Source organism: Felis catus, chromosome B3 (genome assembly GCF_018350175.1).
Source record: "Felis catus isolate Fca126 chromosome B3, F.catus_Fca126_mat1.0, whole genome shotgun sequence".
Classification (NCBI taxonomy): Eukaryota; Metazoa; Chordata; class Mammalia; order Carnivora; family Felidae; genus Felis; species Felis catus.
In genome coordinates, this window is record NC_058373.1 from 134,714,797 (window position 1) to 134,738,161 (window position 23,365).

At 37.4% G+C, this 23,365-nt stretch overlaps 1 protein-coding gene across 13 annotated transcripts in view; it reads right to left on the reverse strand.

The window, feature by feature from the left end:
• Positions 1-18,976, reverse strand: part of CATSPERB (cation channel sperm associated auxiliary subunit beta) — a 134,922-nt gene extending 115,946 nt beyond the window's left edge. For 2 of the 13 annotated variants that reach the window (XM_045060392.1, XM_045060388.1), the window contains exons 1-6: positions 18,715-18,976; positions 14,929-15,007; positions 12,164-12,252; positions 11,555-11,653; positions 9,601-9,741; positions 5,104-5,164 (exon numbers count right to left, since the gene is read on the reverse strand). In XM_045060392.1, coding sequence (XP_044916327.1) covers positions 5,104-5,164; positions 9,601-9,741; positions 11,555-11,653; positions 12,164-12,252; positions 14,929-15,007 — 469 coding nt within the window. In that variant the 5' untranslated portion in view covers positions 18,715-18,976. Of the gene's footprint in view, positions 1-5,103; positions 5,241-9,600; positions 9,742-11,554; positions 11,675-12,163; positions 12,253-13,565; positions 13,840-14,928; positions 15,008-18,714 lie in introns of those variants that run through there. The other 11 variants (XM_045060387.1, XM_045060393.1, XM_045060389.1 and 8 more) reach the window with 10 other exon arrangements.
• Positions 18,977-23,365: the final 4,389 nt, after the last annotated feature.

The following is a 23,365-nucleotide window of genomic DNA, read 5'->3' on the forward strand; positions in this document are numbered from 1 at the left end:
TATTTTCCAACCCACCATGAGCTTGGGCTTTCTGGGAAGGTCACTGGTTTCCCAGTCAAAAACATTCTTGAAGTCATCAGAAATGGAGGGATGGAGACACAGCATCTGGGCAGGTGTGTTTCTAGTTCCATATCTGGGGCTCAAGAGCCAAAAAGCTTGATCCTGCAGGGCCTCATGAAGACATTCCCCAGGGTGATAAAGACTAAAGCATCTGAAGCTCCATAAGAACTCCTGAATGTTACCAGCTGTGCTGGGCTACCCGGACTCTTCCCCAAAGCCTTGCATTGTCTGTCCTTTTTCACTTAAAGTTGAGCGCCACCCTGGCGTTCATCAGCAGCATCCACAACAACAAAGCAATTCATTGTATAGTGATAGCTTTATTGGATACCAAATGGAGATGAAGACATTAGGAGAAAATAAAACTCTAGACTGATAACCACAAGAACCTACTAGCCAAATGAGTCCAACAATATATAAAAAGGATAATACATCATGACCAAGAGTTGTTTATCCTAGGATTACAAGGCTAGTGCAAAATTCAAAAATGAATCAAGGAAATCTATCATATCAACATACTAAACAAGAAAATCCTTATTTTCTCAACAGATGCAGAAGAGCATTAACAAAATGCAACACCAATTCACCACAAAAACGCAGCAAATTGAGAACTTCCTTAACATGATAAAGGGTATCTACAAAATACCTAACATAATACATAATGTTGAGATATTGAATGTTTCCCTCCTAAAGTTGGAAACAATGCCTAGATGTCCTTTTACCATTCTTATTCAACATGGTCCTGGAGGTCCTGCCTTTACAATAAGGAAAGAAAAAGAAATAAAATGAATACATATTAGAAAGGAAGAAATAAAATTATATCTGTTTTTCCACATGGAAAAATCAAAGGATATACAAAAGGCTACTTGATCCAATAAGTGACTTTAACAAGATTGCAAGGCACTTGGTCAGTCTACAAAATCAATCATATTTCTACATAGCAGCAGTCAACAGTTGGAAATTCAAATATTAAAAATAACCCCTTAGGGTGATGGGCATTGAGGAGGGCACCTGTTGGGATGAGCACTGGGTGTTGTATGGAAACCAATTTGAAAATAAATTTCATATTTAAAAAATAATAAAATAAATAAAATAAAATAAAAATAACCACTTATACCAAAGCCATGAAATATTTAGTTACAATTTTTTTAATGTGTAAAATCTCTATGCTGAAAACCACAAAGCCCTGATGAAGTAGTTCGAAGAGGATATAAATAAATGGAGAGGTATACAGTGTTCATGGATACAGCGTATACAGTGTCCACTGGTAAGATGTCAATTCTCTCTATAGATTTAATGCTATCCAACATTTTAAAACCACAGGAGTTTTCAAATAGAACTAAATAAGTTTATTCTAAAATTTATAAAGATAAAAGAAGTATACTAACCAAAACAATTTTGAAAAAGAAGATCAAAGTTGAAGGATTAATGTTACTTCTTATAAGCTTATTATTTATAAAGCTGAAATAATTGAGACAATTGGTATTTGTGAAAAGACAGGGAACCCAGAAATAGTAACACGGAGACAAAGAGTTTTTACAACAGTGGTGCCGGAATAACTGGATATCCATATTCCCCCACCATTAACCTCAGTCTATATAACATACAAAAATTAGCTCAAATTGAGTCATAGACCTCAATACAAAACCTGGAACCACAAACCTCTAGAAGTAAACATAGGAGAACATCTTTGTGAACTTGACTTAGCTGTGATGCCAAAAGTGCAATCCATAAAATAAAAAACTGATAAATTAGACTTCACCAAAATTAAAAACTCTGATATTTAATATATCTTAAAGATATGTATATATACATATCTTAAAGATACATATATGTATGTGTGTGTATATATATGTGTGTGTATGTATATATATATATATATATATATATATATATATATATATGTATATATATATTTGAGCGAGAGAGTGAGTGAGCATGAGTGGGGGAGAGAAGGGCAGAGAGAGAGAGAGAGAGAGAGAGAGAGAGAGAGAATCTCAAGCAGGCTCTATACTCAGTGGGGAGCCCGATGTGGGGCTGTATCCCATGATCCTAGGATCACAACCTAAGACAAAATCAAGTTGGATGTTCAACCAACTGAGCCACCCAGGTGACCTGAGAGATATTCTTAAGAGATGAAAAATATAAGCCACAGCCTGGGAAAAAGTATTTATAAGTCATACATCTGGTAAGGGATTTGTATCCAAAATATATAACAAACTTGCAAAAGATCTGCATAGGTAATTCAAATGGCAATATAAGCACAAAAAATGTTCAATGTCATTATTATTAGGGAAATGCAAATTAAAACTATTATTAAATGCCACTACACACCTATTAGAATGGATAAAATTATACACACACACACGCTCTTATATATGGAGTCAGATAACCTGCTGGTGAGAATGCAAAATGATACAGCTACTTTGGAAAAAACAGTTTGACAATTTCTTATAAAGTTCAACTTACATTTGCCACATAACACAGTGATCCTACTAGTCAATATTAGTTAAGTGCAATAAAAGTTTATGTTCATAAGAGAACTTGTATGAGAATGCTTGTAGCAGCTCTTCCCAAAATTGCCCCAAACTGGAAAAATACAAATGCCCTTCAATAAAACTAACTGTGGTACATCCATACAACGGAATCCTATCCAGTAAGGAAATTTGAAGAAATTGCAACACAGATGAATCTCAAATGAATTACGCTAAGTGAAGGAAGCCGGATTCAAAAGGCTACGTATTCCGTGATTCCATTTATACGACTCTACAATAGGCAAAATGATAGGAAGGGTAAACAGATCTGTGGTTGCTGGGGCTTGGGCAACAGGGAGAGGTCGACTACAGGTGGGGTAATTTTACTGGGTCATGGATCAGTTCTGCATCTTGACTGTAGTGATTACACAACTGTATACATTTGTGTAGACTTCTAGACCTGGACGCTAAAGAGGGTACATATTACTGAATGTAAATTATACCTCATTTTCAAAGGGAAAAAATGGACAAGTTATGAAGTGTAAATCAAAGAGCAACTCTTTAGACTTTCAATAGTTATATGCTGTTCAAACTTCAGGCTGCCTCCAGCACTCTCTGGCTATCACTACATCTCCCTACGGCTCCATGGGCCTCTGTTAAATCATTTGAAAATGGACATCATAATGGGACCTACCATATAGGGATAAATGAGTTAATATAAGTAGAGTGTTTACAGTAGTGATGAAATACAAGGATTCAGTCAATGTTACCTGCTAGCTCCACCATTACTATGATGACTGTTTTGCTACCTTGGTGGTTGATGTGACCTCAACTACCCTTCCCAAGATGTTATGTTTACATAATACTCCAATTCATGGCAGAACAGGAAATAAGATATGATTAAGGAAGAAAAAAATGAATGAGAAAGTATGATCTCCTTTCCCCTGAACACTTTTTTTCCAATTTCTAGCATATTAGAAATTAGACCATCCTCTCCTATTAAATTATGCACTCAAATATATTTCTTTTACTCGGTCCTGGGAGTTGTGGCAGAGCCCATTTGGTGTCTTTCCATAAAATACTCAAGCTCTCAGCTCGCCTTTGTTCCTCTCTGGGTCACCCTAGAATCACTGCATTTCTGAAACTAAAGTTTGTAAATAGAAGAAGCAAAAATAACGAGTGATCTTCACTTTTTCAGTTCTCAAAGTAATATCAATATTATGCCAAGGAGCTAGAATGATCCATCCTTATACTGATGAGAGAGAAGTTAGAGAAAGAAAGAAGAAAGAAAGAAAGAAAGAAAGAAAGAAAGAAAGAAAGAAAGAAAGAAAGAAAGAAAGAAAGAAAGAAAGAAAGAAAGAAGAAAGAGTATGATTTTCTGGATGAATTCCTTGAAAAAAAAAAAAACCCACCAAGCTTTCAATAGATTAATTTGGAAAAAATTGAGATGAATAAAGGATAAAAATGCCGATATGAATCATATCAGATATTACAGCACTGGGATTTCTTTTACAGACTTTTGCTTTGACACTTCCCTATTTGGAATCTTTTCGATCATTTATCTAATGAACTCTCACTTTTACTCCGAAGGACACACAATTTCATATGTCCTTTAATTACTCCTGTACCTAAAGGGGTTGGCCTATAGGATTCCCATTGTCCTGGTCCCTCATGACTATTTGATTGATACACAGGTGGATGCTGGAACAACACTTGTTGATTAAAGATACTCCTCTGGGAATTTGGAATTGGGTTGGTCCCTAAGAAATATATACTTAAAAAACTGACTAGCAATGAGGCATGTTTAGGAAGATAGCCTGCAGAGAAAGAGAGAGAGAGAAACAAATGTAGATTTACAGAAAATATAGAAAAGAGAAATAGGAGGAAAGCAGTCTATGGGGTCTTGATGACTGTCCATTTATTAGCACTAATTCCTTCCTGTAACCTGGTTGCATTTTTATTTGGTTCCATGACAAAAACAAATGTCTTATTTTTCCTTCAGTGAAGCCAAGTTGGTTTCTGCTTCTTTCCCCTGCCATATTAAAACAATTTACCCTCCATCATTTTCAATCTATCTCATTAAATGTATCTCATGCCTCAAGATCTACTAGCTCAGTCCACCAGCTCAATATACTTTCCTCCTTTTCCATCTGAGTATTTGCAGTAGGATATAAAGCTATTTATGCTGCCATGTAACATTTAATAGAAGACTCCATAGTGAATAATTCATTACATATTGCAGTCTATTTTAAGGTAACCTATTGGCACATGAATTTCTTGATGCTATAGTTTTTGAGTTCTAGAAAATGAATTTATTTAAATGAAGAACAATATAAATGTTATGTGTGTCAAACCAATCTATCTATAATAGAATTGCCAGATAAAATACAGGAACCCAGGTTAAATTTTAATTTTAGATAAAGTACAATAATTTTTAGTAAGTATGTCTGAAATACTACATGAGACATCATATGGAATAGCAAATAATTTTTAATACAATAAATAATTTTTTATTTGCTAAATTTGGCAATCCAGACCCATGAGTAAAAGAATTAATTCAGATCACTCTTACCTGTATTTTTCGTAATGTTTTCTCTGGGAATTTCAATCAACCAGTAAAGTCGATCACTGAACTTGAATAAAGAAGACATCAGAACACAGTGTTTTACAATGTTCGTGGCCACACTTATTCTGCATATTCAACCTTATCTTTAAAAATGAAATTAAACAAGAGCATCTAATGCATATACCTTTTACCCAGCAATTTCACTGTTAGGAATTCTCCTACATTATACTCACATATGTGTGAAATAAAATATATCCAAGGATATTTTTTGGCATTACTTGTAATAGTATAGATTGGAAATAACTAAAATCTTAATAGGGATGTAAAATAGTATAGCCATAAAGTGGAATACCATGCAACCACGCTCAGGTAGCACAAAACTGGGGCATTACTGGCTTGATGTGTCAGAGGACAGAACTTGGTGTTAAAAGAGAACTGGGGAATTGAAAAGGAAAATCCCATGGACAAGGGAACTGCAAGAGTGGTGAGCTAAGAGTTAAATATAAACTCTTCTTGCGCCCTGGGGCAAGACAAGTGCAGAGGAGACTCATGAAGTCCTCATTAAAATAATCAGCCCTGGGGAATCTGGGTGGCTTAGTCAGTTAAGCATCCAACTTCGGCCCAGGTCATGATCTCACGGTTCATGGGTTCGAGCCCCACATCGGGGCTCTGTGCTGACAGCTCAGAGCCTGGAGCCTGCTTCAGATTCTGTGTCTCCCTCTCTCTCTGCCCCTCCCTAGCTCACACTCTAGTTCCTCTCTCTCTCTCAAAAATAAACACTAAATAACATTTTTAAAAAGTCAGCCATGGAAGCTTAAAACCTGAGCAAAGATAGCAGCTGCTGAAACCATAGCTAAGACAGTTTACAGTTTGTGTCCAGACAAGAAAGAATCTTTTACACTACAACAACAACAAAAGAGCCCAGCAAATTCTCATAAGAACATAACAGAATCCAGAGCTGCTACAGCTTATTATCTTAAATGTCCAGTTTCAACCAAAATAACAAGACATGAAAAGAAACAGAAACATCTAACTGATAAAAAAAAAAAAAAAGTTAGATGACAAACTGACCCAGAGTGAGTCCAGAGAGTAGACGAAGACTTCAAAGCAGCTATTACTAATATGTACATAGGCTAGAAGTGCCTGAGTGGCTAAGTCAGTTAAGCATCCAACTCTTGATTTTGCCTCAGGTCATGACCCCGGGTGTGGGATCGAGTCTCATGTCATGCTACACACTGAGCATAAAGCCTGCTTAAGGTTCTCTCTCTCTCTCTTTCTCTTTTTCTCTCTCTCTGCCTCTCTCCCCTGCCAGTGCTGTCTCTCTAACATAAAATTTTTTTAATGTATATACGCTTAAAGAAAATGTCCTAGTGAAAGAATGGATAGGGAATCCTAGCACATGAGTGAAAAATATAACAATAAGACCAGATGAAAATAATGAGGCTGCAAAGTACAATAACTGAAATAAAATATTTAGTAGATGAGCAGATTGGAGATGATAAAAGAAAGAATCAGTAAACTTAGAGATACAGCAGTTAAAATTATCCATTCTGAAAAAGGGGGAAATGATTAGAGAAAAATGAACAGAGCCTTAGATATCCGTGAGATAATGCACATAATTAGAATCTCATGAAGAAAACAGACTAAGGAGAAGAACATATTTTTTCAGAGAAATAGTAGCTGAAGACTTCACAAATTTGGTAAATTTATAATCCAAGAAGACCATAGCAACCCAATCAGAGTCAATACAAAGAGAAAATCTTAAAAGCATCCAGAGAAAAACGACACATTACATATAGGGGACAAATAAAGAAGATGTGGTATATATATGTATATATATATGTATATATATATATACATATATATATACACATATATATGTATATGTATATATATACATATATACATGCATATATGTAAACACACACATATACATATGTATATGCATATGTGTGTATATGCATATATACATATACACATATATGTATATGCATATACATATATATGTATGTGTATATACATGCACACACACATACATATATATGTATATATACATATATATACATATACATACACACAATGGAATACTACTGGGCAATGAAAAAGAATGAGATCTTGCCATTTGCAACAACGTGGATGGAACTAGAGGGTATTATGCTAAGCGAAATAAGTCAGTCAGAGAAAGATAAATATCACATGATGTCACTCCTATGTGGAATCTGAGAAACTCAACAGTGGAACATAGGGAAAGGGAAGGAAAAAGAAGATAAAAACAGAGAGGGAGGACAACCATAAGAGACTCTTAAATACAGAGAACAAACTGAGGGTTGCTGGAGGGGAGGTGGGTGAGGGGGTGGGTTAAATGGGTGATGGGCATTAAGGAGGGCACTTTTCTGGATGAGCACTGGGTGTCTTATGTCAGAGATGAACCACTAGGTTCTACTCCTGAAGTCAAGACTACACTGTTTGTTAACTAACTTGAATTTAAGTTAAAAAAGAAATGAAGTAGGACACATCCTACCACATGGATGAAGCTTGGAGACGTTACACTAACTGACAGAAGCCAGTCACAAAGAACTAAATGTTGTATGATTTTGTTTACATGAGATGTTCAGAAGAAGCAAATCTACAACAGATGGGTGTAGTTTAGTGGTCACCTGCATCTGAAGAGCAGAGGGTGTGCTGGGGAGTTCACAGGGATGGGCTGTCCTTCTGTGGTGATGAAGATGTTATAAAATTAGACAGTAGTGATTTTTGCACACTCTCTGAATATACTACACACCATTTAATTGTGCACTTTAAATAGGTGAATTGTATGGTACGCAATTATATCTTAATAAAGTTGTTATCCCAGAAAAAATGAGGGGGAATGAAGACATTTTCAAGGGGATGAAACTCCTGGAGAATTCACTGCCCATACACCTGTACTGTAAGAAATGATACCTCAACTCCCCAAAAAGCAAATAATCTAGTGAAGAGACAAGCAGAAGACATGAATAGACACTTTTCCAAAGAAGACATCCAGATGGCTAACACACACATCACTCATCATCAGGGAAACACAAATCAAAACCACAATGATATATCACCTCACGCCGGTCAGAGTGGCTAAAATTAACAACTCAGGAAACAACAGATATTGGCAAGGATGCAGAGAAGGAGAACCCTTTTGCACGGCTGGTGGGAATGCAAACTGGTGCAGCCACTACCCTACGACCCAGCAATTGCACTACTAGGTATTCATCCAAAGGCAACAAAATGCTGATTCGAAGGGGCACGTGCACCCCAATGTTTATAGCAGCACAGTTGACAATAGCCAAATTATGGAAAGAGCCCAAATGCCCATGACTGATGAATGGGTAAAGAAGATGTTGTATATAGACCCGATGGAATATTACTTGGTGATAAAAAAAGAATGAAATCTTGCCATTTGCAATAATGTGGATGGAACTAGAATGTGTTATGCTAGGCAAAATAAATCAGTCAGAGAAAAGACAGCTATCATATGATTTCACTCATATGTGGAATTTAAGAAACAAAATAGATGAATATAGAAGAAGGGAAGCAAAAATAAGATAAAAACAGAGAGGGAGACAAACCATAAGAGACTCTTAATTGCAGAGAACAAACTGAGGGTTGCTGGTGGGGTGTTGGGTGCAGGGAGGGGCTAAATGGGTGATGGGAATTAGGGAGGGCACTTTTTATGGGGTGCCTGGGTGGCTCAGTCAGTTGAGCATCCGACTTCAGCTCAGGTTATGATCTCGCAGTTCGTGAGTTTGAGCCCCACCTCAGGCTCTGTCCTGACAGCTCAGGGCCTGGAGCCTGCTTCGGATTCTGTGTCTCCCTCTCTCTGCCCCTCCCCTGCTCGTACGCTTTCTCTCTCAAAAAAAAATAAACATTAAAAAAAATTTAATAAAAAAAAAGAAGGGCACTTGTTGGGAGGAGCACTGGATGTTATATGTAAGTGATGAATCACTAAATTCTATTCCTGAAATCATCATTACACTATATGTTAACTAACTTGGATTTAAATTTTAAAAAATTAAAAAAATAAACACTTCAAATATATTTGTAATGATGTGGGAAGGGATGTCCAGAATTTACAAATTTATTTGCTACCCAAAGGAAAGTGCTGGCATGAATATTTTGAATGAGACAAGGAATAAACCATTTTATCTGAAAAAATTAATAAAATAAAATAAAATATTAAAGAAAAGAAATGATAATAATTCTTTGGGCTGAAAAAATAGCCCAAACTTATATCTCTGCAAAAAAATGAAGAGTGGTGGAAATCATTAATACATAGGTAAATAGTAAAAAAAAAATTTATTTTTTCTTTAATTTCTTAAAAATTGTTTAAAGCAAAACATGTAACACTGTACTGTTAGGTTTAAAACATATATAAATGTGATCTTATGGGCTAGCTATTAAAAAAAAACACATCCTACAAGAGAGAGTATGCTTCTCATTAATAATATAAAGAATAAAATAAAGTGTCATTACCAAAGTTAAGTTAAAGTGGAAGATGCCTGTATATGTACTATTTATAATTTCCAAGCTGGGAGCAAGTCCTCCTGATGTGAACACACCTAGAAATTCCTGCGAAGTATGCCCACTTTCAGATAGTAAAAAACACTGGATTTTCTGTAGGAAAGAGAAGGGGTGGAAAGTAATGACAATTTGATGGTGAGAAGCATCTCCTACATTAATTTAAAAATGAGAGGTAATCTATGAATTGTCTATGCTGCTAAAGACGTCTATCTGTAGTAATTTTCGTCTCTAACCAGGAAAAAAAAAATCTATTTTGAAAAAGCACGCTTCTAGAACTTAGTAACCTATCATACTAGTGTCATAATAGGTTGAAACCTCAACCATATGGTAATCTTTTCTGTAAAAAGAATGGACATAAAGTTATTACATTTAATAAATATAGAATCAAAGCCACATGCCCATCACATGTAGAAATCCCTGTTTTATTAAAATCATTATTTTGTGTTTAAATTTTACAAGGAGCAAATGTATAAAGGAAAACTCATTTTAGTGTATTTTTATTGCTGTTTCTCAGTTTTGAGAAGGTATATGAAAATGCAGCAACTGGGACACTGGGTGGCTCAGTCAGTTAAGCATCTGACTTCAGCTCATGCCACGATCTCACAGTTTGTGAGTTTGAGCCCCGCATCAGGCTCTCTGCTGTCAGCATGGAGCCCACTTCGGATCCTATTGTCCCCCTTTCTCTCTGCCCCTCCCCTGCTCTCTCTGTCTCAAAAATAAGTAAAATAACATTAAAAAAAAAAAGAAAATGCAGCAATCACAAATGAAAACCAACACGAGATAGATGCTAACAACTTCACCTCATTTAGTTCTCCTAATAGTTAAGACCACTTTGGGCAAGTTGCCTCGGTTTCAGTTTCCCTATCTACAAAATAGGGAAACATATTCATTCCAAAAACGTTTTCTGAGCTCTTACCACAAATCAGGCAGTGTTGCAGGGGCTGGGGAAGCAGAACTGCTCAAAACAGACAAAAAGCCCTGCTCTCAAGGAACTTAGGTTCTAATGGAGATTGGAAGACAGATGAAGACAAACACCTTTTCCCTGTCTTGTCACTGATTTACAACTTATTGCCCTTTGTTAAGATGGCATATAAGCCCCAAATTCTAACCACCCTTTTGAATTACTCACCACTGAGTTCTCCTGTGGCTATACATACTGCATGTGTCAGTAAAGTCTGGGTTTTTCTCCTGTTAATCTGTCTTTTGTCCATTTATTTTACAGGCCCCAGGTACAGAACCTAAGAGGGTAGGTCCAGTACTCCTCTACTTATCTTAAGTACTCATCTTACAGAAGATTAAAGGTTGTAATGAACATAAAACGCTTTGAAAAATGCCTGACACATATAAACATTTTATAAATGTTAGGTTTTACTTCTACTAATATATTCTAGAACTACTATATGACAACTCTCTAAAAAGTAGGTGATAATTAAGTTCTTTCTTAAGAGGACAAAACTAGGGATTAGAGGGGTTAGGTAACCTGCTCCAGGGCATGACAGACCATGTATGTCTGTGTATAACTCCAAGATTTGACCCCAGCTCTGAAGGTTTTTCTTCCTCTAACATCCATTTTTTGCCCCATAAGTAATCACAAAGAGGAAAGGCATTTTTGACTCAAAAGGGCATGCCCTTCGTAGCAGTTGTGAATAAAAGACTTAAATATATGTCTGGCATATCAGGAAAGAACTGGGAACTAAGTCAAAAAAGACTTTGGGAAAAATGTATTTGTCCTTGTGGGGTGTTATATTTATCATAGACTTTCAAACAATCTGTACATTTTTTCTTAACTTAGGTTTTTGTTAGCATTTGCTGCATGGCTATCTTATTTTGGTGTGTGTGTGTGTGTGTGTGTGTGTGTGTGTTTAAATGCCATTGTATGAAATGAAGAAATCAAATGATCCCTTACCCCAAATGGCATCTGCAATGTGGTACTTGTTCTAAAAGAGAAAGATTCTTTCTCTAGGTCATGTGAAGTAAATTTCTCTAACAGGCTGTATCTGTCAAACTTCAAAAGAACAAATCAGATCTATAAAAAATAAAAATCATTACAGCCAACCTTTTAAAAAGGGAAGGAGGGAGCCATTCAGTCAGCTAAGCATCCAGCTTTTGATTTTGGGTCAGCTTGTGATCTAACAGTTCATGAGTTCAAGTCCCGAATTGGGCTCTGTGCCAATGGTGCAGAGTCTGCTTGAGAATGTGTCTCTCTCTCTCTCTCTCTCTCTCTCTCTCTCTCTCCCTCTCTCAAAATAAACTTAAAAAAATAAAATAAAAAGGGAAGGAGAAGGTATCTTAAAAAAAAGAAAAAGAAAAAACAACCCAGGATGTTCAATGGCTAAATGCAATATTTCACTTGATACAAATGGAATGGAATAGAAAAGATTATTATTTACGTAGAATTTTACCTCCCCAAGTCTGAACATAGTAGAAGGTATTTGAAAAAGTACAGTGTTAGTGGTTTTACACGTGGAGCTAAAAAGAATGTGAGAGGTTGTCACATATTATTAATGGATCTTACCAAGTCATTGGAAGAAAGGTACAGCTTGATTATTTCATTCTTTGGGGGGATCCCTTCACTGGCACAAGCAAAGTGTTTCTCTATATCACCTAAATAACAACAAGAATACACATACTTTAGGTCGCTGATAGAAGGATTTCCATGAAAAGAATCATAGTTTTTAAACTGACAAAATAATTTTAAGGGGGTAAGAATTATAGCTGTATATTTTAAATTCAGAAGTGGCCAAAAACCAGGGTTGGTTTTTTTTTTTTTTTAATTTTTAAAATTTTCAACAAATTTCATTATCCAGATGCAAAATCAACAAGAACACTTTTTACTTGAAGCATTCTTCAGAATACATAAAAAAAATATATGTACACACACACATGCATATATATATATATATATATATATATATATATATAAACTGGAAGCACTCTTCAGAATATATAATATATATATATACACATGCACATATGTTATATATATATGTTATATATAATATGTATATTATATATAACATTCAATCCAAGAAAAATAGAATACACATTATCCCCAAGTACACACAGAAGAATCCCCTGGTTAAATCACGCTAAAAGAGCCATCACACATACTACAAATCTAGTAAGACTGAAATCATACCAAGTATATTTTTCAGCCACAATGGTACAAAAGTAAAGATCAACAATAAAACAAAGCTGGAAAATCTGCCATGTAAATATTAAATAGTTGTTGACTCTTCAAGTCTTTGGGGAGCACAGAAAAGGGACAGAAGGCAGAATTTGTATTTTAATAGAGAGCCAAGATAGGTGACTCCTCCCCCAAAAAGGGCGGGGTTGGGAGGAAGATCCCTTCTTATCTTGGTCTAAAGTGAATCTCTTTGAAAGACAGATACCATATGTTTTCACTCTTATGTGGATCCTGAGAAACTTAACAGAAACCCACGGAGGAGGGGAAGGAAAAAAAAAAAAAAAAAAAGAGGTTAGAGTGGGAAAGAGCCAAAGCATAAGAGACTCTTAAAAACTGAGAACAAACTGAGGGTTGATGGGGGGTGGGAGGGAGGGGAGGGTGGGTGATGGGTATTGAGGAGGGCACCTTTTGGGATGAGCACTGGGTGTTGTATGGAAACCAATTTGACAATAAATTTCATATATTGAAAAAAAAATAATAAAGTGAATCTCTTGTAGACAGCAGAGTTGGATCATGTGTTTTTATCCATTCTGACAACCTCGATCACAAGGAATTTAGACTAAAGCCCAAATCCCAGCTTGGCATTCCAGTATCTCATTGACATGAGCCGATTTCCTACCTTTCCAAAGTATTTTACTTTTTCTAACCCTTCATTCTAGCCAAACGAAGCTACACACTTCTCCCCTCACATTATATGATTACCTACCTCCATGACTTTACCATCACTTACCCTGATGTTGTCTTTGTAAAATGCTCTTCCCCATGCATGCATAGATAGAGATTACTCATTTTGGGGGCCTGGATTGATTTCTCTCTTTTGTTCAAAGCCTTCCCTGACCACCCCCGACTCAGGTGGAAGTCAACTCTCCCTTCTCTGAAATCTTAGAAGTTGGCCTGTGACTCTCCAGTCTTAGAGTATACCCATACGTGTGTTACATATTCTTCAGAAGAACCTAGGGACTGGTACTGGGTCATCCTAGAACTCAAGCAATTCTGCAACAAACCTGTGAACAGAAGACAGACTGAATCCCCCTCTTCATTGTTTGGTCAACAATTTTTTTTTTTTTTTTTTTGAATCAAGCATCTACTATGTTCTAGCAGATCCAGTCCAAAATGCTAGAGAATCTAAACAATCTGCACAAGTGGAGGTGGATTGTTTCATTCCTTTTACAAAGCGTTTCCACCATAAAAGTCCTATTGAGTGATTTAATCCATGTATTAGTTTCAGAAAATAATCTTCAGTCTCAATCTGTTCGCTTTATGATGCAGTTTATAATTCATACCACAGGTAACCATTCATGTAGGAAGAATGAAAAAAATCTATTTAAATAATGAACAATTTTTCAAATATAAAATGCTCCTTAGGGGTGCCTGGATAGCTCAGTTGGTTAAGCGTCCGACTCTTATCTTGGCTCAGGTCATCTCACTGGTTCATGAGTTCAAGCCCTGCATCAGGCTACACGCTGTTAGTGCAGAGCCTGCTTGGGATTCTCTCTCTCTCTCTGTCCCTCCCCTGCTCGTTCTCTCTCTCTCTCTCTCTCTCTCTCTCTCTCTCAGAATAAATAAATAAACTTAAAAAAATGTTTTTAATTAAAAAAATAGGGGCGCCTGGGTAGCTCAGTCGGTTAAGGGTCTGACTTCAGCTCAGGTCACGATCTTGCCATCCGTGAGTTCGAGCCCCGCGTCGGGCTCTGGGCTGATGGCTCAGAGCCTGGAGCCTGCTTCCGATTCTGTGTCTCCCTCTCTCTCTGCCCCTCCCCCGTTCATGCTCTGTCTCTCTCTCTCTCAAAAAGAAATAAACGTTAAAAAAATTTTTTTAATTAAAAAAAATAAAGTGCTCCTCAAACTTTAATATTCTATGACTTATAAATGATGAAACACTATAATAAAGGTCTCTATGTACACAACTTAATAACAATAGATTCACAATATTATTAGAAATTGCTAGACAAGAGTACAACAAATAATACCTGAAAAAAACTGAGAGGTAAGGTAAAGAGAAGTACCAAGAAAGCATTTTAACTGTTAACGAGGAAGGGATGGAAAGGAAAACTCCTACGAGAAAATAGAGAGTAAGAGAGTCTGAAACTTACCTTTATTATATATTATTCCTGATGAAAGGTCAAATATGGTCAAAAGTAAAATTATAATATATAAAAGTGGCAATTCCATCTATCGAAAGAAATAAGAATTATTTCTATTCAGTTGCTCTGAACATACTTTTTAGTTCCTTTTTCTGTAAACAACTACATAGTAAAGAAATCATCTATTCCTTTTAAGTTAAAAATATTTCCCTTTATGTGACAAACCAATGTTAACAGTTGACTAAGCTCTACATTTACTTCCTTGTTGGTATTAAAGATATTTATAATTACCACAAACTAAAGAGCTGGGGCTCTGGTTTTTCTTCAATGTAGATAACTGTTGGAGAGGTGTGATCAATTCTTCAGCTGTATAAAACAGAGCCTGACTTGATAAAGACTCTGAGAAGGCAGAGCTGTACCTTATCTGATATTTTGACTGCACTGCTCTTGAGAGAGAGAATGCACACGAGCCCTGAGCATCCCTGTATGTCCCCCCGCCCCGTGTGCCAACACCGCAAAGCCCTGGCCCCTCTTTACCCAGGCCTTTTCTCAGAGTCGTGTTTGTGGCAAGAATCCTTGAGGAACAAGGTAACATCCCCCTTGGGCAAGAGCAGGCTTGTTTCCATGGTGAATCTCCCAGGCTCAGTGTTCTCCTCCTGTAATATACCCCACTATGTGTGTAAGCAAGCATCTGTGATGGGCTGAAATGTGTCCCCTAAAAACTTATATGTTGAAGCCCTAACCCCTAGGGCTTCAGAATGCAGTTGTAGCTGGAGATAGGGTCTTTATACAAGAGTGATTAAGTTAAAGTGAAATCATTAGGGTGGGCCCTGATCCAGTGTGACTAGTGTCCTTATAAGAAGAGGAAATTTGGACATAGATATGTACAAAGGGAAGATGATGTGAAGACACAGGGAAAAGATGACCAAGGAGAGAAGCCTGGAACAGATCCTTCCTTCTTGGCCCTCAGAAGGAACCAACCCAGCTAACACCTTGAACTAAGGTGTTAGTTCAAGGTTAATGTAGTTAATGAAGACATTAAGCCTTCAGAAGTGTGAGTCACTTCTATTGTTTAAGCCAACTAGTGTGTGGCATTTTGTTACTGTAACCTTAGTATGCTAATACAGCTTCCATGATGGATATCTACTCCATGGGATTTGGGGGGCATGGAGACTGGGAGTGAACATCATGCTGACACTCTGGCTACTGCTTTTGCTGTAGTGATGAAGTCCTTTGTCTCTGACCTAGGAGTCTTGTGTCTTTTGCCAGCATCCAAGAAACAGTAACAGATTGACTTGCCAGATGCAGGTAAAGCATAATCCAGATCCTGTGTGGTTCCTGACATCTGCTGAGTAAATTAAATTTCACTGATGTTTTTCCTCCCTTAAAATTGGTTTGCTTGATTCAATACATTTAATCAACAATATAACATTCAAACATTCATCGGATTTTTAAATTCATCATCTTTATCACATGGTTGGGGAGAACTGTGGGTTTTTTTTAAGGGTTTTTTTTTTTTTTTTTTTTTTTTTTTGGTCATCTGAGAAAACAACTTGTTTTAACAAACTGACACAAAACAGATGAATTAGTGTCCTTCTGTTTCTCTTCTCTCACTCTCTTTGTCCAGAAACATTTTGTTAAGTTTTAGTGCAGCTCACCTCCAGCCAAAGAAAATCTTTTCAGATACCCAGTTGCTCTGAATTTGCTTACAATTGTAATCTTTTTTTAAAAATTTTAAATATTCATTTATTTTTGAGACAGACAGAGCAAGCAGGGGAGGGGCAGAGAGAGAGAGGGAGACGCAGAATCCGAAGCAAGCTCCAGGCTCTGAGCTGTTACCATAGAGCCCGATGCGGGGCTCGAACTCACAGACTGTGAGATCGTGACCTGAGCCAAAGTTAGACACTTAACCAACTGAACCACCCAGGCGCCCCATAATCAATTTAATCACAGAAGAAACCCTGCAAAGGTGGAGCTCAAGGTTGCATTCAAAAACAGTAGATCACAGTTTTGAAGTCCAGCACAGATTAAAAACCACAGATGTACCATTTATATAAGACACACACCAATTGTCTCTTAAACTACATATTGACTCCTTATGGACATTATTTTTTTTTAACCATGTAGTGCATCTAGGACAGTCAGTTGCCTAATTCACACAACCCTGAAAAGTTATTCAGCATGGTGAAACTGTATCAGCATGGTGCTATGTGCCATTATAGTTTTGGTGTAGGAATGAATTTAACATTAAATGGAGAAGTCATCACAGTCACTTTGAAAATAGTGCCTTAGGGTCACATGGGCGGCTCCATCATTTCAGCGGCTCACTCTTGGTTTCAGCTCAGATCATGATCTCGCAGTTCGTGGATTTGAGCCCTGTGTCAGGCTCTACACTGACAGCATGGAGATTGCTTGGGATTCTCCCTCTCCCTCTCCCTCTGCCCCTCCCGCTCTCTCTCTCTCTCTCTTTCTCTCTCAAAAAAAAAATAAACAAAAAAAAAAAAAAAAGAAAAGAAAAAGAAAAAGAAAATAGTGCCTTTGCCAGGAAAATCTTGTATTATTTTGCTCAATATTCACATTAAATGACACAACACCAGTACCAGAACCCATTCGTTTTTCTCCTCCTTAAAAAACTGACTGAAATCTATTATGCCCCGGGGCTCCAGACAGATGCTGTTATTACGTTATCCTCAGACTTGTCCCAGTTCAGTTCTCTCAGATAAATATAAAAAGTTCTCTAATTTCATTTGAGTGGATTTGGTTGTATCTATCTTTGACCAAAGAACTAAAAACCTACTTTGAAAGGCTTTTAAGTGCTTTCATTAAGGAAAGGAAAGCCAAGAGAGCATAATTGAAGAGAGAGACAGCTAAGGAAGGCCCTCTGGGCCCTCCGTGACTTTGCTAGTAGCTGCATGTTCCCTTGTGCTAGTAATTCAGCCCATATTTATTCATTTTTACACTTAGAGATGGAATGTATTTTAGAGTTAATATATGAGACACGAAGTTACATGTCTAAAGCCCATTACTAGCTAGTAACATGTTGGGCATAGAACCAAGACCTCCTGATTCAAAAGATTTAGCCAGCACACAGAGATGCCACAAAACGAGAATGTAAAAACAGAAAGCTATTAAGTACATGATTAGATTTGACCTCTTACTGAAACTGCTACATGTGCCCCCCGAGATTCTGTTCCATACATTCATTAGTCTCCTTTCCTCCTTCTTCAGTATTACAACTTTCTTCAATTTAGTCCTACCTCCTTTCAACCACCATCTTACGGCTACAGAAAAAGCACTGACGTTGACTTCAGATCGGCTCTGCCCGTTTGGGATGTCTCACCTTTGGAAAGTTACTTAACTTCTTCAATTCAGTAAACCGGGTATAACAGCCACTTCGCAGGGTGGTTGTGAGAACTGAACGAATGATGCACTTTAGGCTTTTAGCAGCTGCTTTACACAGGCTACACAACGGATAAACACCAGCTCTGAATCTATGTCTTGATGTCCGGAAGCAATTTCTTTGTCTGCATCCCACTCCCGACTCACTCTTTCCGCCCTTAAATTACCTCCAGTTTTCAATCCCATCTAACTATTATGAGCTTTATCTAATGGTCAGACGTAAGTCACAAAGCGGGGTATTTTCTATTCTCCGGCGCCAAATAAACACTGGGAATTGTCCTAAAGAATGAAGTTGCATTTTCCACCATCGGATTCATTTGAAGTCACTCCGTTATAGAAGAGTGATTACGTTGTCGGTGTGAACTAGAGTAGGGCTCTCATTTTACTATTTCTTACCGTGACTGCCTTCTAAGAGTAGATGCCTGATCACTTGCCCCTTTCTTTGTTGTGTTTTCCCAAGCTTTCTTCCATTCAGGCTCAGAAAGAAGACTGGGTCCAAATTTTCAGTTTACTGGTTTAATGGTCCACTTAACTTTAGTAACAGCCAATCAGCTGCTACCAAGTACGGAAGTGGGCTTGGAAAATCTAAAGGCTAGGCAGTTGGAATTTCCAATTAACTGCCTCTTTCAGAGAACCAAAGGTCATCTTTATTTTTTTTTATATGAAATTTATTGACAAATTGGTTTCCATACAACACCCAGTGCTCATCCCAAAAGGTGCCCTCCTCAATACCCATCACCCACCCTCTCCTCCCTCCCACCCCCCATCAACCCTCAGTTTGTTCTCAGTTTCTTTAAAAATTTTAAGAGGTGGAGTTTCGCCAAACGTACCATGTTCCACCCAGGAAGGTTCAGAAACCTACCAATGACTATTCTCAAAGTCCGTAAATCATCATGGGACTACTGAGTGCCTGGGGAAAAGCATGAATGGTAAAAGGAAATGCTAACTACATACAAAGAGGTTTAAGAGGAGAAAATCTGTCAAAGAGAGCTTCATAACTATGTCTTAAAGAAATATCGGGACTTTTAGAAAAGGAGAGACGACCTTGTTGATGGGGTAAACAAGATAAGTAAATACACAAAGCACAAAGATGGGAATGAGCTGTGTATGCCTGGGAATCAGCAAAACCAAGTGAGATACCAAGCTGTTCTCCAGACTCATGGTTCTGTGAATGGCCTTGGTCTTGCTGATTATATCCACTTAGGGTGCCTTTGGCTACTGAGCCCAGACTGACCTCTCTGATTTACTAACTATCCCGACAAGTCATGAATGGTCACCGGGACTAGCAATTTTTTTAGTAAGGATAATAAAACCTGTTTTACACTCATGCCCTCCTTCAGACATCCTTTTCCATGGCCAGGTAGAACCCGCTAGTTTAATCTATTCCTGGAAGAGCCTGTATAAGAAACACCTTTCTCTTACCTTTCCCACTGACCTAAAGAAGAAAGTTACCCCTCAGTCTGAAATAACGAGGAGAACTCAACAAAACGCTTCTTCTGTAACAAGAAGTTAGTTATCAGAAACCTGGGACTCCTTTTTGCTGCTGGTTTCTGACTACGGAAGGTGACGAGGGCTTTGTATTTTCAGTCTCTGTGGCAACACTGTGGTTGCTGCTTGCCCACACTGCATCAAAATAGGAATGCCTGAGCAGTGTTAGAGGCGCACACTGAGGGCTCTCAAGAAAACTATGAAGCAGCAGGTGACATGGCCCTCTTTTCCCCCAGCCACACCTTCGTTTCCCTTCTTCATTTGCCCCCATGTGATGCTTCCTCCCAATTTGATTAGTGTTTTCCTTCCCCCAGAAGACAAGGATCTGCTTCAGAGTTACTGATGAATTAATTTTGATGCAAATGAGGACCAAACAACTCCCATGGCAGATCATTTCTCTGTTAACAGTGCAATGAGAGATGTTCTTCCCCCTGGAACACAAGTCAGGAACTGGGTATCCAGTTAGGAGGAGAACCAGGGAAGGGGCTAATTGAAAGACAGATGGATGACTTTGACTTTTTTTTGAGGGGGGGGAGGGGATTTTTTCTTACTATAAAAGTGCTCATGGGGCGCCTGGGTGGCGCAGTCGGTTAAGCGTCCGACTTCAGCCAGGTCACGATCTCGCGGTCCGTGAGTTCGAGCCCTGCGTCGGGCTCTGGGCTGACGGCTCAGAGCCTGGAGCCTGTTTCCGATTCTGTGTCTCCCTCTCTCTCCGCCCCTCCCAGGTTCATGCTCTGTCTCTCTGTCCCCAAAATAAATAAACGTTGAAAAAAAAATTAAAAAAAAAAGTGCTCATAATGCAAAACTTGAAAAATATAAACAGGTATAGGGAAATTTACCTATAAACCAATGGTCAGATAGAACCACTGCTAACATTCTGACAAATTTAGTCAGTCTTTTCCCTACACATTTATACATTTCATGTAGGATCCTTCTGTATATAGCTTTCAGTCATTGTTATTCTGATTATTTTCTCGTGTAATTCAAGTGTTTTTTCAGAAGTTTTCACACTTACATATCTAAAATAACTACACGCAAATTATTTAAACGTAAGACATTCAGCTGCTTTCAGTGTTTTCCTGTTATGAATAATGTGGTAATAAACAGTCTTAAACAAAAATCTGTCCCAACATTTGAAAGGTTTTCGTAGGCTATGAATATGTTGAAGACTCCTGATACATGTTGGCAAATTGCTTTCCAGAAAATGCAGCACTGAGAATGAGATACAGTCTATAACAAGCCAAAAAAAGTATCTCACCGTTTTTCTTGTTTTAGTATTGGTGCAGCTGAAAATTTACAATATGCTTATTAGCCATTTTTTCTTCTATAAATTAGAAGACTTCTTGACCATGTCCTACTGGAATTTTAGTGTTTTGCTTGTGAAATGGTAAAACAGTCCCTCGCAATATTTACTGTGAATATTAAACCCAATTTGTCACAATTTTGTTTATGATGAGCTTGGATGTACAGTAATTCAAATGTGATGCAATCGAATTTATCTGTATTTTCCTTTCTGGTCATTTCCATTGCTTCATGGTTTCAAAGTCCATTCCAATCAGAGACATACTTTGCTCATACTTTCTATATAAGAAAACTTATAAAGACTCAGAAAGTTCAAAGAATAAAATAACAAGGACATTTTGATCACCCCAGATTAACAGTTCTCTCCCAGTTTTAAAAAATGTTTTATTATGGGATATTTCAAACATTAGAAAAAGCAGGAAGGATGGTATTATTAGCCTCTTTGCATCCATCACCTAGCTTTAGTCCTGTTTCATCGATACACCTACCCATTCATTTTTCTTCTCCAGGATTATCCTGAAGATATCTTAAACATCCATATATAGTTCAGTATATATTCCTTAGGGAAAATTACTTTTTAATTAAAGCCATGATACCATTTCATTCCTAAAGCTAAGAATGAATCCTGGAATGTCTATCCAGTGATAGTACCTATTTCCCAGCTGTCTCATGCTTAAAATTGGTTATACTTTGTATGAATAAAAATCCAATGAGGTTCATACTTTGCAATTAATTGATATAGCTTTGAAGTTTTTTTTTTCCGTTTTCAAGTTCTTATTTGAATTCCAGTTAGTTAACATACAGTGCAATATTAGCTACAGGAGAATTTATGATTCATCGCTTCCAGACAATACTCAATGCTCATCTCAAGTGCCCACCTTAGTACCCATCACCCATTTAACCCATCTTCCCACCCACCTGCCTTCTACCAGCAACCCTGGGTTTGTTCTGTAGAGTTAAGAGTCTGTTTTCTGGTTTGTCTCTCTCTTTCCACCTCACCCCCACCATATTCATCTGTTTTGTTTCTTAAAATCCACATTGAATGAAATTATATGGTATTTGTCTTTCTCTGACTTATTTCACTTAGCATAATACTGTTTAGTCCATTGACGTCACTGCAAATGGCAAGATTTCATTATTTTTTATGGTTGAGCAATATTCCATCATGTGTGTGTGTGTATATCTATATCTATATCTATCTTCTTTATCTATTCATCAGTCCATGAACATTTGGGCTCTTTCCATAATTTGGCTATCGTTGATAATGTTGCTTATAAACATCAGGGAATGTGTCCCTTCAAATCAGTATTTTTGTATGCTTTGGATAAACACTTAGTAGTGCAATTGCTGGATCATAGGATAGTTGTATTTTTAACTTTTGGAGGAACATCCATTCTGTTTTCCAGACTGGCTGCACCAGATTGCATTCCCACCAACAGTGTAAGAGGATTCCCCTTTCTCTGCATCGTCACCAACATCTGTTGTTTCCTGAGTTGTTCATTTTAGCCATTATCCTTGAAGTTTTTCAATCTACAGGTAACTTCCCTACCTCTCCCCTATCATTTTTTTCTCTTTCTCCTTGCAACTTATTAGTTGAAGAACTCGCTACTGCTAATGTGTCTCTCACAGTCTGGATTTCGCTGATGGCATCACCATGGTATCTTTTTCTACCATTAAGTCTATCTCATTTGTCCTGTAAGTTGTTAAGTTGATTTAGAGGCTTGGTCAGATTCAGGTTTAATTTTTTTGGCAGGAACACTTCATAGGTGTTTTTGGATACTTTCAACAGGAGGCACATAAAGTCTGGTTGTCTCTCTTCTCATGACATAGCAGCTGTCATTTCTCTCCTACACCTGTTAAATTCATTAGAGGCTGCAATATGGTGATATTTTATCATTTATTCTTCATTTATTTGCTGGAATACGTTTATAAAGATCAACTTTCCTTCAACAGTTATCTGGTTACTCAGAGTATAGTTCCTAAGTAAAGGCAAAATAAATGCTTCGTTCTTTCGCTTACCAGTTTGAAAATAGCGACTTGATTCTCTAGAATCCTCATAGAAGCAACCAATAAGGTTTGTTTTTTAGTATCGTTATGAACTCATAGGTTTCTATTTATTTTTTAGATTTAAAAAAATTTTTAATGTTTAGTTTTTGAGAGAGAAAGCGACACAGAGTACAAGCAGGGGAGGGGCAGAGAAAGAGGGAGACACAGAATCCGAAGCAGGCTCCAGGCTCTGAGCTGTCAGCACAGAGCC